This window comes from Lepeophtheirus salmonis, chromosome 12 (genome assembly GCF_016086655.4).
Source record: "Lepeophtheirus salmonis chromosome 12, UVic_Lsal_1.4, whole genome shotgun sequence".
NCBI classification, from domain to species: domain Eukaryota; kingdom Metazoa; phylum Arthropoda; class Copepoda; order Siphonostomatoida; family Caligidae; genus Lepeophtheirus; species Lepeophtheirus salmonis.
This window is the reverse complement of record NC_052142.2, coordinates 7,766,375-7,778,712: the sequence shown is the minus strand read 5'-3', so window position 1 is coordinate 7,778,712 and position 12,338 is coordinate 7,766,375. Positions and strand designations below refer to the sequence as shown.

Below are 12,338 nucleotides of genomic sequence, written 5' to 3'. Positions count from 1 at the left end.
GAATTTTGATAATAGGAAGAAACAATTAATTAGAGTATTCATATTTAGATCTTCTGAACATAGACTGAACAAAAGAATACACTGACAGCATCTTGGACAATTTTCTTATTTCTAATTAATTCTCCCTATTTTGAAAATGTAAATATATTAGCGAGCAAGAAGCGCTATTGTAATCTTCGTCAGCATACGTATTGTCTCTCCAAATTACTAAAGTATAGTTAATTAAGTTTTTGATAGGATTTTTACAATTTTCACATCTTTATGTATAATATTACAATATAATTATCCTAAAAAGAAAACATTGAAAATGCGGTGTGAATTGTCAGGTAATGTCGAAAGTTGAGGATTAAGAAATGATTGAAAAAATTGGTTAGATTAGAAAAAAGAGGAGATAGAGTGGGGGAAGTTGTAGCTACCGCTCCAGTTGGAAGAGGAGGAGGAAGTCTGAGAGAAACACATGGGACAAGAAGAGAGACAAGAAGAGAGACAAGAAGAGAGACAAGAAGATACAGCTAAAACTCAAAAGGGAAGAAAAGAATTAAAAAGGAAGAAAAGAGGAATTTGTAGCTCCATGTCTCAATAAGTCGTGAGGACTTGATAAGATAATTGGGTGGAATCTGAAGTTTGCTTTTCACACTTGTATTCATTAGATTGGATTACTGACCCTTGTTCTTGTTGGGAAGATTGAATTGCAGAGTGTGCGGATGATTTGCCTTAGATGAGCGTTTGGAGTGTGATTTGCTTATTTGGTATGGAGGATTAATTGGAAGTGAGAAGTGAAAGTAGTGATCGAATCCTTGAATATCCTGTGAATCAATCCTGAGGCGTGGGTGGTGTATTGATGTAAAAGACTTGAAAGCTATGGGGCCTTGAGAAGCACATCCCAGTCGCAGTCGTGAGCCACTCCTAGTTGGAGCACCCACTCGTATTCTCTCTCTCCCGCTCTCCCGCTCCTTGACTCTTAATCCAGCTCCAAGATGGAGAGGCCGCCCAAGAACAGCCGTCCGGGTTGGTTGGAGTCAGGCATGTCCGTCCACTCACTCACTAATTTCTCCTTTCTCCCCCAGGGGGTTCTCGCTACGTTCAACAGCCTCGGAACACTCCCAACCCATCTCCAAGACTACCTCAAATGGGCAAGTATATCGGTGAGTAAGTTTGCCTTTTCTGAGCCTCCCGCCCTAACTCCTCCCCTTCCCTTGCAGCGAGTCAACAGTATGCTCCGTATAATGTGTTCACGGTGAGTCTCTTAGCTTATTCCACTTATCATCCAAATCATTCCCTATTTCTATAGAGTCCAGTCGTGCAACCACCAATGGTATCCAGAGTCAATTCAGCTCGTTTTTCTTATTCACAACCATATCAATATTGTATCAATACTATGTACTCTGATCAACCAATGTTCAATTCAACAAACGTTCCTATCCATCAACCAATGGTGTCAACGCAATTTCCATCTTCAGGAATTCCTATGTCTCAAACAGAATGTATGCAGCCGATGTTTTCAACTTTGGGTCCTGCTCCAACTCATTCACCTCATATGAATAGAGCGAGGGAGCCCTCAACCAAAAAAAAATCGCGTGCCATCGAGATTGTGGACCCTGAAACTATGAAGGCTATCAATTTAGATAAGGTAAATTGTTATATTTGATTTCATGTAAGGGACTTTCATATCTATCTAGGAGCAGACCTATTACCTTTCTCTATCGCTCACTAATACAAGTTTTGTATCAAAAACTCATACTATTTCAATTTGTTCATTTCAAGGATATTCTCTTCAGGTTTTCTTGTAAAATTATTACTACTATTTATTGGTGGATATTTAGGACTGAGACGGATACTCAAAATTTACTTATGATACAATTATTGTTGTGTTACATTAAATTTAAGTAATTCAAGTCAATTCGTAATATTTATTACTACGTTTAGTGACACAAAACGTGGGATGCCGTACAAGGAGAACTGCTTATAGTAATGAGAGGAAAATATTAACGTTAACTTTTTTTAACAGCTGTTAATGCATGTAGAGTTGTCATGTACAAATAGAAGTGTGAAAATGAGACTTAACCAGAGTGTGCAAAAACCGGATTAATATATGCATACCTCTCTGGAAATTGACAAGACAAGTCAATATTTTCCCAATAACAACCTTACTTTATTATCTTACATTTCAAGAGTTCATTTATTTTATCCTTTTTTTTTCATTCACTGATGAGTATTATCCAAAATTCTTAATTTACACTCGACTATATACTTATGGTAATATTAAATAAAGCCACCACCGACTTAGCCCTTGGATTGTAAGTTGAATAAATTAAATTTTTTAAGCTTTTCATTGACAAAATACTTTTTTGTCATTAATGATACTTAAATAATACATAACATATATTTATAACTAATGTATTGGCCAAATAAATGCCCTGATGCTTGAGGATAAAAAAATAGTAGTCTATTAGTAGAAACTATACGCTTGACAACTTATATTTTACTACATATATTATCCTATCATGCTTTGTTTGACTCGACTCTGCTCAAAAAATTCACAAAAAAACTAAACTTGTAATTTTATTTTTGCATATTTTTCAATTTGGATACCTTTAAATTAAAATAATGTATATAAAAAAGTATTTTGTATACATTATATATTTTTATGGAAAGAGTATATCAATAAGTAGAACTTGAATGTTATTTAAAATTTACTTCTTTGGACAGAAAAAATAGCTTCTGTTCATTTAAATATATACTCACACTTTAAATGTTCATACATGTCCTGGAGTAGAAGACGTCTTTGAATCATAGCATAGTGAGGGTAACAAATTTACAGCCCTCCCCAACAACTCCTATGTCTTGCTTCCCATCTTTCATGAGCACACGTATTCGTGATTACTTTATTTTGAGATGTTATCTCCTCAAGAATGAAGGAATAACGATAACAGCTTAAGGTAATAGACATTCTTTTAGGTTGGCAGCCGCAACAAAAACTCACACGCTATAAAATGCATAGGGTTTACAACCCTATTTAATTTATTTTTTTACTCCTCAAGAGTTGAATAATAATAATGGATGAAAATAATTATAAAATGGAAGAGGGTCTGTCTTTTGTAGTTGATGCCTGAAATATGTTTTATCTATCGAAGATGTCCATATTCTATTATTCTTGAAGAGAAAACATATAACTTATAAGCATTAAGTAACCACTAGTTCGTGAAAGGCGAAAAATAACACTGGTAATTGTTGCTGAGTTACAAGTGTAAGTAATTCTTGGACACTGAGTTAAATGGTGCCTGAGTGTTGATAACTTATATTAGTTAGTAAACAAAGCGACAAAGACTGGTGCTGTCTTGCGGCAAAATATACAACTCTCTGAATGATAATGTTGTATGATACTCATGTCGAGGGCGCTTTAATAAATATATGTTACGTCTTGGATTTTTTAGTTTGCCCATGATAAATATCGTAGTATTTCCTGCCTAATTCATTGACAAATACAGAGTGGGGTTGTATATAATTCTATGCTACGTCTTGGATTTTTAACATACTGGAGGGTCATATTTTCTACAAATCTAGTTAAGAATATATGACCTTGGACTTGTACTATACTTGTAGTTTCAACCTGAACAATGTTTTTTTTCTTTTCCAAACCTGTTATCATTTTTCTTGAAGAGAGAATATCTAAGTACAAAAAGTAATCACTAGTGCGTAAAAAAACGAAGAGAAATACTGAAGAGTTTAGTGCAAATCCATCTCGTACTCAGTAGAATTGAGAATCCACATCGAAGTAGTTCCTGCTTATGTCCTTGCTAGATACGGAGTGGAGTTTAGTGTATTTCCTTACCCTTAGGGCTGTTTGCAGCTGACAATAAAAATGTCATGACAGCTAAGCTGCTTACTTCCAAATTATCAAAGGTACCATGTTAATGTTTGTGTTCTTTACAAATTGAGAATGCTTTTGATTTACTACCCTATACGTAGGTTATTTTTTCTGCACAAACACTTAAGAAAATTTAGATATAGTTTTTACAAATTTATTGCCGTATCTATATAAATTCCGTTTCTGAACAAAACTCAAAGTTATATACGCCCCGACATTAAGGGGTGTAAAAACTGCGTATATTGAAAGAGAGGTTCCTGCCCTATCATAAAAAAAGGAATCAACTGACATTTAGATAAATGGATATTAAAGTCATTGCTTTATCTACGCGAAAGATAAAAAAATCTTGATATAGGATATAATCAGTACAATGCCTCATTTATAAGGTTATGTTAAGTGTTTCATTAAAAAGTGAAGTACTGTTCTCGAAACTCTATGTATGCAAGTGTTTGGCTTTTTTTTGTACCCCTCCTTCCCCCATGTTCGTATTTGGTACACATAATATACTTACTGTATTATAGCTTGTGTTTGCAAATCCATTAAGATAAAAAATAGTAAGGTCCGTCAAGTTATGAATAGAGTTGTAAAAAATATAAACTCAGACGAGTTATACTTTAAGTAGTTGCAACACGAACAGAAGTAACTGAAGTCTAGCGTTATGTCCTTAAAAGATGCATGCTAAAAACTCAGCTTAATCCATATTTTAGTTTTTTGAAGTTAATCCGTCTCAGATCGACAGATGGAAATCTACAAATATTAAACTCTAATTTAAAATGTTATTATACTTTTTTTAATGTCGGTAAACTTGGTGTATGATATTTCTTTAATTTATTTTCGTATGTCTATTTTTCTTACCTAATTTTGACTTATGTGTTTTTTTATTTACACCTATAAGTAGTTACATAAATTGTTTATACTTAGGATCATTGTTCAAAGTCGATGCCGTCGAAGGCTGAATGTCAAGATTCGAAGCCCACGTTGTCTGAAGTTCATTCGCAAAAAGAGGAAAAACTTGAAACTCTATCGTCTGAGACCTCAGTAGTCAAGCCAATAAATGTTAAGTTAGAAAATTGTACTACTGAGGATGATGTGACTAATGAAAACATTTTAAGTCAACCATCTATAATTGATCAAATTTCTTCTGAGAGCGTTGAGGCTTCTGGAGAAGTAGATGATCTTGTTAAAGGGAATCTCACTTCAGATGAGGCTTTGGTGAGAACAAACACTCTCAATAATTCAAATGAGCCTGAACAAGTCGAAGGTCATATTGCTTCAAATGATGAGGAATCAGTTTCTAAAGTTGTATGTTATGACTCAGTTACTCCGAGCTGTCTTTCCATACAGGGTGTATGTTCAAATGAAAGAGGTATGCAATTTTATACGCGAAGTAAATACAGACTTATGCTGGAGATTTAAAAAAATATATATATTTGTATTATAATTGCATAGTTTCCATACTTAATTAGGAACTAGTAAAGCTATTTGTATTTTAACCATTTATTTTAACTAACTACTTATATAGAATTGGAAGTTGATAATAATTCGTCTGAGTCATCAGCTCATGTATCTCCAATTGATGATTTTTCAAATGATAATAATAATGGTGATAGTGCATTAAGTGATAAGTCCATATTCGGTCCAAGAGGTAGTTCTCTATTGGTAACTTCAGCCTTTCCGTCTACTGAATATGTAAATGATAAATCATTGGAATTGAAAGAAAGTGAAGGAGTTATTGGCAATCAATCTTCAACGCATCAGTGCATCGAAAGTGATGGTTCTACGGATTCTATTGGAAAGTCTAAAGAAAATGACGCTCTCAATGGGCTTAAATATGACTATAAACCTGGTCAATGGAGTCCTGTAAACCTTGATGGTAAAAGGCAGTACGATCGACAATTCCTTATGCAACTTCAAAGAAACCCAGTATCACTTACTAAACCTGAAAATTTACCTGAATTAGATATAATTAAAAGCGTTGCCAACGAATCACACTCAAACAAATATTCTGATAAGGTGAAGGATCAGCCGGATTTTATGCCGATTTTCTCAGAGCGTTCTTCTATTGTAAAGTCTACCTCGAGAAATTCTGTGCCTAAAAGATCTAGTAGGGATGGTAGAAGTGGTAGGGGAGGAGGCTCTTCTAGCATAAATGCAAGTAACAATTTTAATAGTTCAGCAGTAAGGTCCATTAACAATTCGATGCATGAGATGGTTAAATTGCGTAAAGCTGACAATCCGTGGAGACCGAGTAATAATAAAACAGAAATAGTTGAGGTATGTGATGATTCAATGGAAGACCTTGGGAAAAAAATACGTTCAATTCTCAATAAACTAACCCCCCAGAAATTTGATGATCTTGTGCAAAAGTTTAATGAACTCACTATAGATAGTGAAGCTAAATTGACTCATGCAATTGAGCTTATTTTCGAAAAAGCAATAGATGAGCCTAACTACTCAGTTGCTTACGCTCGGATGTGTGAGGTTTTACAGCAAAAAAATGTGAATAATGCTAAATTCAAACCAATGATCATTAGTAAGTGTCAAAACGAATTTGAGAAAGCCTATATGTCTCCTGAAGAGAAAAAAAAGTACTTGGAGGATTTATCTGTAAGAATAAAGTTTTTTATTTTTTTAATATATGATTTAATCTTTATATTTTTAGGCTGCAAAGTCAGAAACTGATAAAAAGGCTATCAAAGAAGATTTCGCAATGCGAGAATTAAGAGCTCGGCGTAGGTCACTTGGAAATATTCGTTTTATAGGGGAAATTTTTAAACGTGGACTACTGACTATTCAGATCATGCATGGTTGTATTAATGAACTTCTAACTTCACATGACGATGAATCCTTGGAGAGTCTGTGTCGTTTGCTAACGACTGTTGGAAAAAAGGTCGAGAATGAAACAAAATTGAGTCTAAACTCGGGAAAATCAGTTGATGTATACTTTCCAGTTTTTGTTTAGAACTTAGTTATTTATACAAATTTTTGTCACTTATAGCAACGGGTTCGCTCGATGGAGAAATATTTTCAGTATATTCAAGATTTAATTGAAGGCCGTCCGTTTGGCATCAAGAATCCTGGTGAAATGACAGTGTCTCGAGACCCAATCTCGAATCGTATTCGATTCATGCTTCTAGATGTGGTTGACTTACGCAAAAGAGATTGGGTTCCTCGTAGGGATGTGGCAGGGCCTAAAACAATTGACCAAATCCATCGTGATATGGCGCGTGAAAAACAAGCCAATGCACTCAATACCATAAATACAAACACATCTCGTCATGAAGGAAGTCGAAATACAAGTCGCAATTCAAATATGATGAGTAATAGTTCGAAACGCTCTTTTCGTAATGGATCCTTTACAAATGGGCAGAACAGCGGAAACTCCGATGACGGTAATTGGAGTACTGTTAAGATGAAATCCGAAGCTAAGAATGAGGCAATTGATATGGATCTTATGAAAAATGCTCATTCTAACAAAATGTCTAATATGGAAGGAATTAAGTTAGGACCTCGTCATATGTGGGGGAAGGGCTCTGGTTCTAGATGTGCAAGGGGTAGTCAATCATCAGATTTGGGGGTCAAGAATCATAATAGATTCGGCTCTTTATCTAATGACAGTGAAAGTACAAGAGACACTGGCTCTGGATCCAAATCTACATCTTCAAAGTAGAATATTTTCGATCATTTTTCTTAATGCAACTTGTGTTTTTTTTTTGTTTTTTTAGGGATATCCGTGTGTCTGGAACAGATTTGGAGAAAGAATTATCTCTTAATAAAAGCAAGGATGGTGGTAATGTTTCTAGACTGACTGAATCATCAGTTACAATACATGTGAAGTGCAAGCTTAATGGGCCCTCAGATCTTACAGGTGATTTATTGGAGAGTGAAGCATCATCAATCTTTAACACTTATATTAGGAATTATAATCTAGAGGTAGTGTATTTTATATATATTATTAATTTGTTGAATAGAGGTATGAATTAATTGGTTTAGGAGGCCATTATTTCTGTTCAAAGGCGAATGCATTCAAATAATATTAAAAATATGGTTGAATATTTAATCGATAAAGAACTGGATTCCTCGTCTGGCCGAAGAATATCCTTGAGCCTATTCATCGAAACGTTGATGAAAAAAAATTTTTTACCCAGGTTCGTACATTATTATTGAAGTATCCTAATAGCTTTTTTATTTTTAAAACAATTGCCCATTTAATAGATTCGAGATGGAAAGTGTCATATCTTATTTTTATAAAGGAGCACAAGATTATCTGTCGGATTTTCCACGTTTTTGGGAGTACTTCGTTGAAACCATAGGTATGATGCCATTTTTTCCTTAATCTGTTTTATTGTATTTTTTATTATCCTTTTCAGTGAACTTGTTTCGACCTACATATGAGCCAACATTACAAACTTCCGAGCTACCAATGTCGTATGCCATTGATTTTATTAACTCTGACAATAATAATAAAGGTTTTGAGTTTATTGCGAATCTAATAATTGCACTAGTTTCTCAAATTGGTGAAGCTCGAACCTTTGAACTTTTTCATTCTAGTCAGCTTCACCTTAAAGATTCGTCACTGATAGACAGGTTCGTTTCTTCCAATGAAAAACTTATTTTCTTGAAACGTCCTCTTGGACACAGCTCTCCTGAAGCGATTAAATTAAAGTTAGAATCTTTGTTACTGTCTGACGCAAGTAACGATACAATGTGTAACTGGATTAACGTAAGTTCTTCTCAGGTACATTATTGGTTATAATATTATCTTAATTTCTTTAAGAATACGGTGGGAAAGGACATATCTCAAGAGAAGTGGTTTATTCGCACAGTTATTATGGAATGTACTCGAAGTGCTATTAAGAGTATGTATATTTCGTTTTAAGAAAAAAATAGTTCTGACTATAATTCTTTCTAGTGCCTGAGAAGCAGTTAAATGTTTCTGATTTGGACGCAAGACTTCCTCTTTTCAGTAAATTACTTAATACAGATTTTGATAAACAATTGCAAGCACTGTTCGCAATTCAAAAACTTGTTTCTGAGTTGTCATTTCCTCCTGGTAAGTTTAAGTTACTAAAGAAACTATGATCAATAACTTTTTTTTTTTTATAGCTTTGTTCGTTAATTTGTTTTCTAAACTTTCTGAAGCTGAGGTTATTAAAGATGATGCATTTCTGGCGTGGAAAAAAGATGATAGCTCAGCTGAACGGGACGGAAAAGGAGTTTGTATGACATCGCTCACCCGCTTTTTTCAAGCCATTGAGAATTAAAAGCCACTAATGACAATATAAATATATAGCTTTCATCATCCACGCAATATTTGTGCCTCTTCTTGTCAGAACTATTCTACAATTCAAATTTTAGTGTACCACATACTACTTCAACTCTTTAGTATGTTGGACGAGAAATATTCTATAAATGATTAGTGTGTGAGAGTTTGTGTGGTTTTTTTTTTTTTTTTTTTTTTTTTTTTTTTTCCCTTTTCCTCTTTAAGTTTCGATGCGCATATATATGTCTTAATGTATCCCAGGTTTGAAATAGATGTCGTTGGGCATGAGCTTCACCGAAAATAAAATCTTAGAATGTAAATTTATCACTCTCTTTCTCAATATATATATATATATAAATATATACACTAAAATTGTTCATATGTATTTGTAATAAAAATTTCGAGTTAATTCTGTTTGTTTCTATTCACTACTTCTAATTTAAAGGGGAGTTAGGTTAAATAAACTTAGTATAACAACTCATTTTTTGTGGGATTTTTTTTCTATGTTGAATCATAAATTACAAGATATACGGATGAGCGGAAATTTTAAAAGTCAACGAAAGCTCGCCTTTTTCTAATAATAATAACTAAGGACAACTATGTAAAAACTCTTGAATAGTCCTTATAAAAACATTGATGAATGGTATAAATAAATAGTTGTGTAAGAGTGGGCTCTTAGTTTTAAATTGGAATATTTTGGATTTAATAAATTAATGTAAATACTATTTTATTAGTATAAATATAGACTTTAGACAGGTCTGACTAAGTGATCCCATTTTGAAATATTAAAATGCTGTACTCATCGTGAATGGATCGTTTTATTGTTTCGATTCTGGTATCTCATTCCCAAGGACGTAGTCCACTTTACTTCCTTATGAGGTCTGGTATTTTCCTCGGATGAATTCTCCTCCCGTCGTCCCTCGTGGAAATCGGAATCCGAATTACATCTCTTAAGATGGATGATCAAGTTAGAAGTATCTTCCTCCTTTTGCCTCGATCTTCCTTTAATGGGTAATGACTTCATTAAATTGGAAAAAATATGATGATAATATTGACTACTTGCAAGTATAACCCTAATTAAAAATGGTATCACTTAAAAAATGCAAAATTTAACAAAAATCATTGGAGATGCATACTTTGTGAGGCAATTACAAGAAAGCAACATACGAATGTTTTTCGTAAAATTAAGTCGATGTTAGTTCCCTATTCATTGTTTAATGCTCTACAATTTCTATTATATAAATATTTTAATAACCCTCTGTAGAGTGCATAAATTAGGGTTAATTGGGTGTGAGCAAGCTAATAAAAAATTTATACTCCTTGACGACGCGTCATACTTGGGCCTTGTTTAAATAAGTGAAAGAAAGAAAAACTATGGTGAATGCCATTTACATAGGCAGTAATTACTAATGTTGCTCAACTGCAAAAATGTTAAAAAATCAAAATGGTAGAATTTGATCCCCTAATCCAAATTTGGTCTTAGTTTTACTCTATTATCTTCAGGATCTTCAGAAAAAGGCTTTAAAGTTTTTTTTTGTTTTTTTGGCTATTTTTAAGATTCAAAGCTTATTTAACTGCTTGTTGTTGAAAATATGGATATATGATATTAATATATTTCAAAGCCCAATGCTAAAAAATTCCAAAACAATTTTCACAATGTTTTTATTATCTTAGAAACTGGAGTTATCTTTGTTTAAAGTTGCAAATGGTTTTTTAGAGGCTCATAGCTCCAAAAGGGATAAATACAGAAAGTGTAAAAATATCTAATTTTATAGCTGAAAGTCTGAACTATAATTTAACAAAAAAAAAACATTCAGAAAACCCTCTATATCTTTGTAATATTTCAAGGATACAGCTCATTTTTGAATTTGTCTTATAAGATCTATTTATTTAATTATTAAAGGGCCATATAGGAAGACAAGAAAAGGCTAGGAAAAAGGGGTGGGGGAACTCAAACATTTTGTCGCATAAGTTGAAAGAATTAATTAAATGTGGGCATTAGTCACGGGGAATACACCATTTGTCAGACTAAACAGTTGTCTTCAATTTGCCATCGGAATCAGATCAGGAATACTGATCCTCCAAAAACATCATCTGATTGGAGACGCTAAAGCAAAAGTAATTTTCTCCCATGAGTCCTAGCACCTCGTTTTACAAGTTCTCGCATTGGTTCCATTATTGTCCAACCAGAATAATTATGATCCATAATATATCAAATTATGGATAACTTCTGTTTTATTCCTAATAGTAATACATATCCAACTGATTTTTTTTTCACCGTTCGTTAATATGTTAATACATACATAAACCCGGAGCTAATGCGTATATACAGATACATGAATAAACATTATAATTTAAACTTTTCGCTCCGGGGTTGAACTTACACTAAAATTCTAGGTTTTTTACCATTGAATACATGAAAAAATAATATCTGGATAAAAATAGAATAAAATTCATATCACAACGTAAAATTAAAATTTCAACAAAACAAAAAACAACCAAGCAATCAAAAACATAAAATAGGCTTGTTAATTTTTTTAACATTTTCCTTATAATCTTATAGTATTGCAAAGAGAGAGTTGGGAAGTATTTTATCTCTCTCCCAGCCATCGTCCAGGAATCGTCGAGTCCCAGGGACCGAATCTTTAGTCATAAAGCTTTGGTGTAGATGCCATTAGAATACTCCTCACTTCGTAGGGCTGTAGCGGTTCGTACGTTGTCATCTTCGGTGCAATAAGAGCCTTTGCATTGAGAATGGTAAACTCTATTGCTTTAGTATCTGAGGTAGTCATACGTCCTCCGAGTCCAAAAAGGATAATACCCTTCCAAACATTCGACGCGCATTTTGAGATGTCTTTCAGATTATATATTAGAAAACGTTTTAAAATTCTGACCGCTTGGCATTCCACAAACGTAGTGTCTGTCGAATTAAAGATTTTGCCAAAGACTATACACGGTTTTGTGAATCTGATACAGTCCGCAGAGATCTGAAGTTGGGCCATAAACTTCTTTCCATCATTGATCTTTGCTAAGGACCCAACGGTCCTTTTTTTCTAATTTTGAGGGAGACAAAGTAATGCTAAGTATTTTTTGCATATCCTATCAACTACGAAACTGTTGTAGAGCCTGGACATTTTTTGATGCCACGGATTTGGCAACTTATGGTCTAGATCTTATAGAGGGTATCTAAATCTACCATCAAGAAAA

The 12,338-nt window shown here is 33.6% G+C and overlaps 1 protein-coding gene across 3 annotated transcripts; it reads left to right on the top strand.

Annotated features, from left to right (window-relative positions):
* Positions 1-398: 398 nt before the first annotated feature.
* On the top strand, positions 399-9,540 carry LOC121126913 (eukaryotic translation initiation factor 4 gamma 1). Of its 3 annotated transcripts, none has more exons than XM_040722273.2 (15): positions 399-1,008; positions 1,068-1,145; positions 1,203-1,237; positions 1,292-1,630; positions 4,790-5,234; positions 5,391-6,475; positions 6,531-6,806; positions 6,867-7,534; positions 7,594-7,801; positions 7,862-8,016; positions 8,084-8,181; positions 8,239-8,591; positions 8,646-8,727; positions 8,781-8,921; positions 8,975-9,540. In XM_040722273.2, exons 1-15 carry the CDS (start codon positions 978-980, stop codon positions 9,130-9,132), a joined length of 4,152 nt encoding a protein of 1,383 aa, XP_040578207.1. In that variant the 5' UTR covers positions 399-977; the 3' UTR covers positions 9,133-9,540. The 3 variants fall into 3 exon arrangements, with proteins under 3 accessions (XP_040578207.1, XP_040578208.1, XP_040578209.1); XM_040722274.2 differs by having other exon boundaries at positions 456-1,008; positions 1,091-1,145; XM_040722275.2 differs by lacking the exons at positions 399-1,008; positions 1,068-1,145; positions 1,203-1,237; positions 1,292-1,630 and adding an exon at positions 3,433-3,903.
* The last annotated feature ends 2,798 nt before the right edge of the window (positions 9,541-12,338 follow it).

Coding starts and splice junctions, on each gene's coding strand:
- LOC121126913 (XM_040722273.2), top strand. CDS start 978: ATGGAGAGGCCGCCCAAGAACAGCCGTCCGG. Junction 1,009..1,067: donor GCCCAAGAACAGCCGTCCGG/GTTGGTTGGAGT, acceptor TTTCTCCCCCAG/GGGGTTCTCGCTACGTTCAA. Junction 8,728..8,780: donor TACTCGAAGTGCTATTAAGA/GTATGTATATTT, acceptor AATTCTTTCTAG/TGCCTGAGAAGCAGTTAAAT.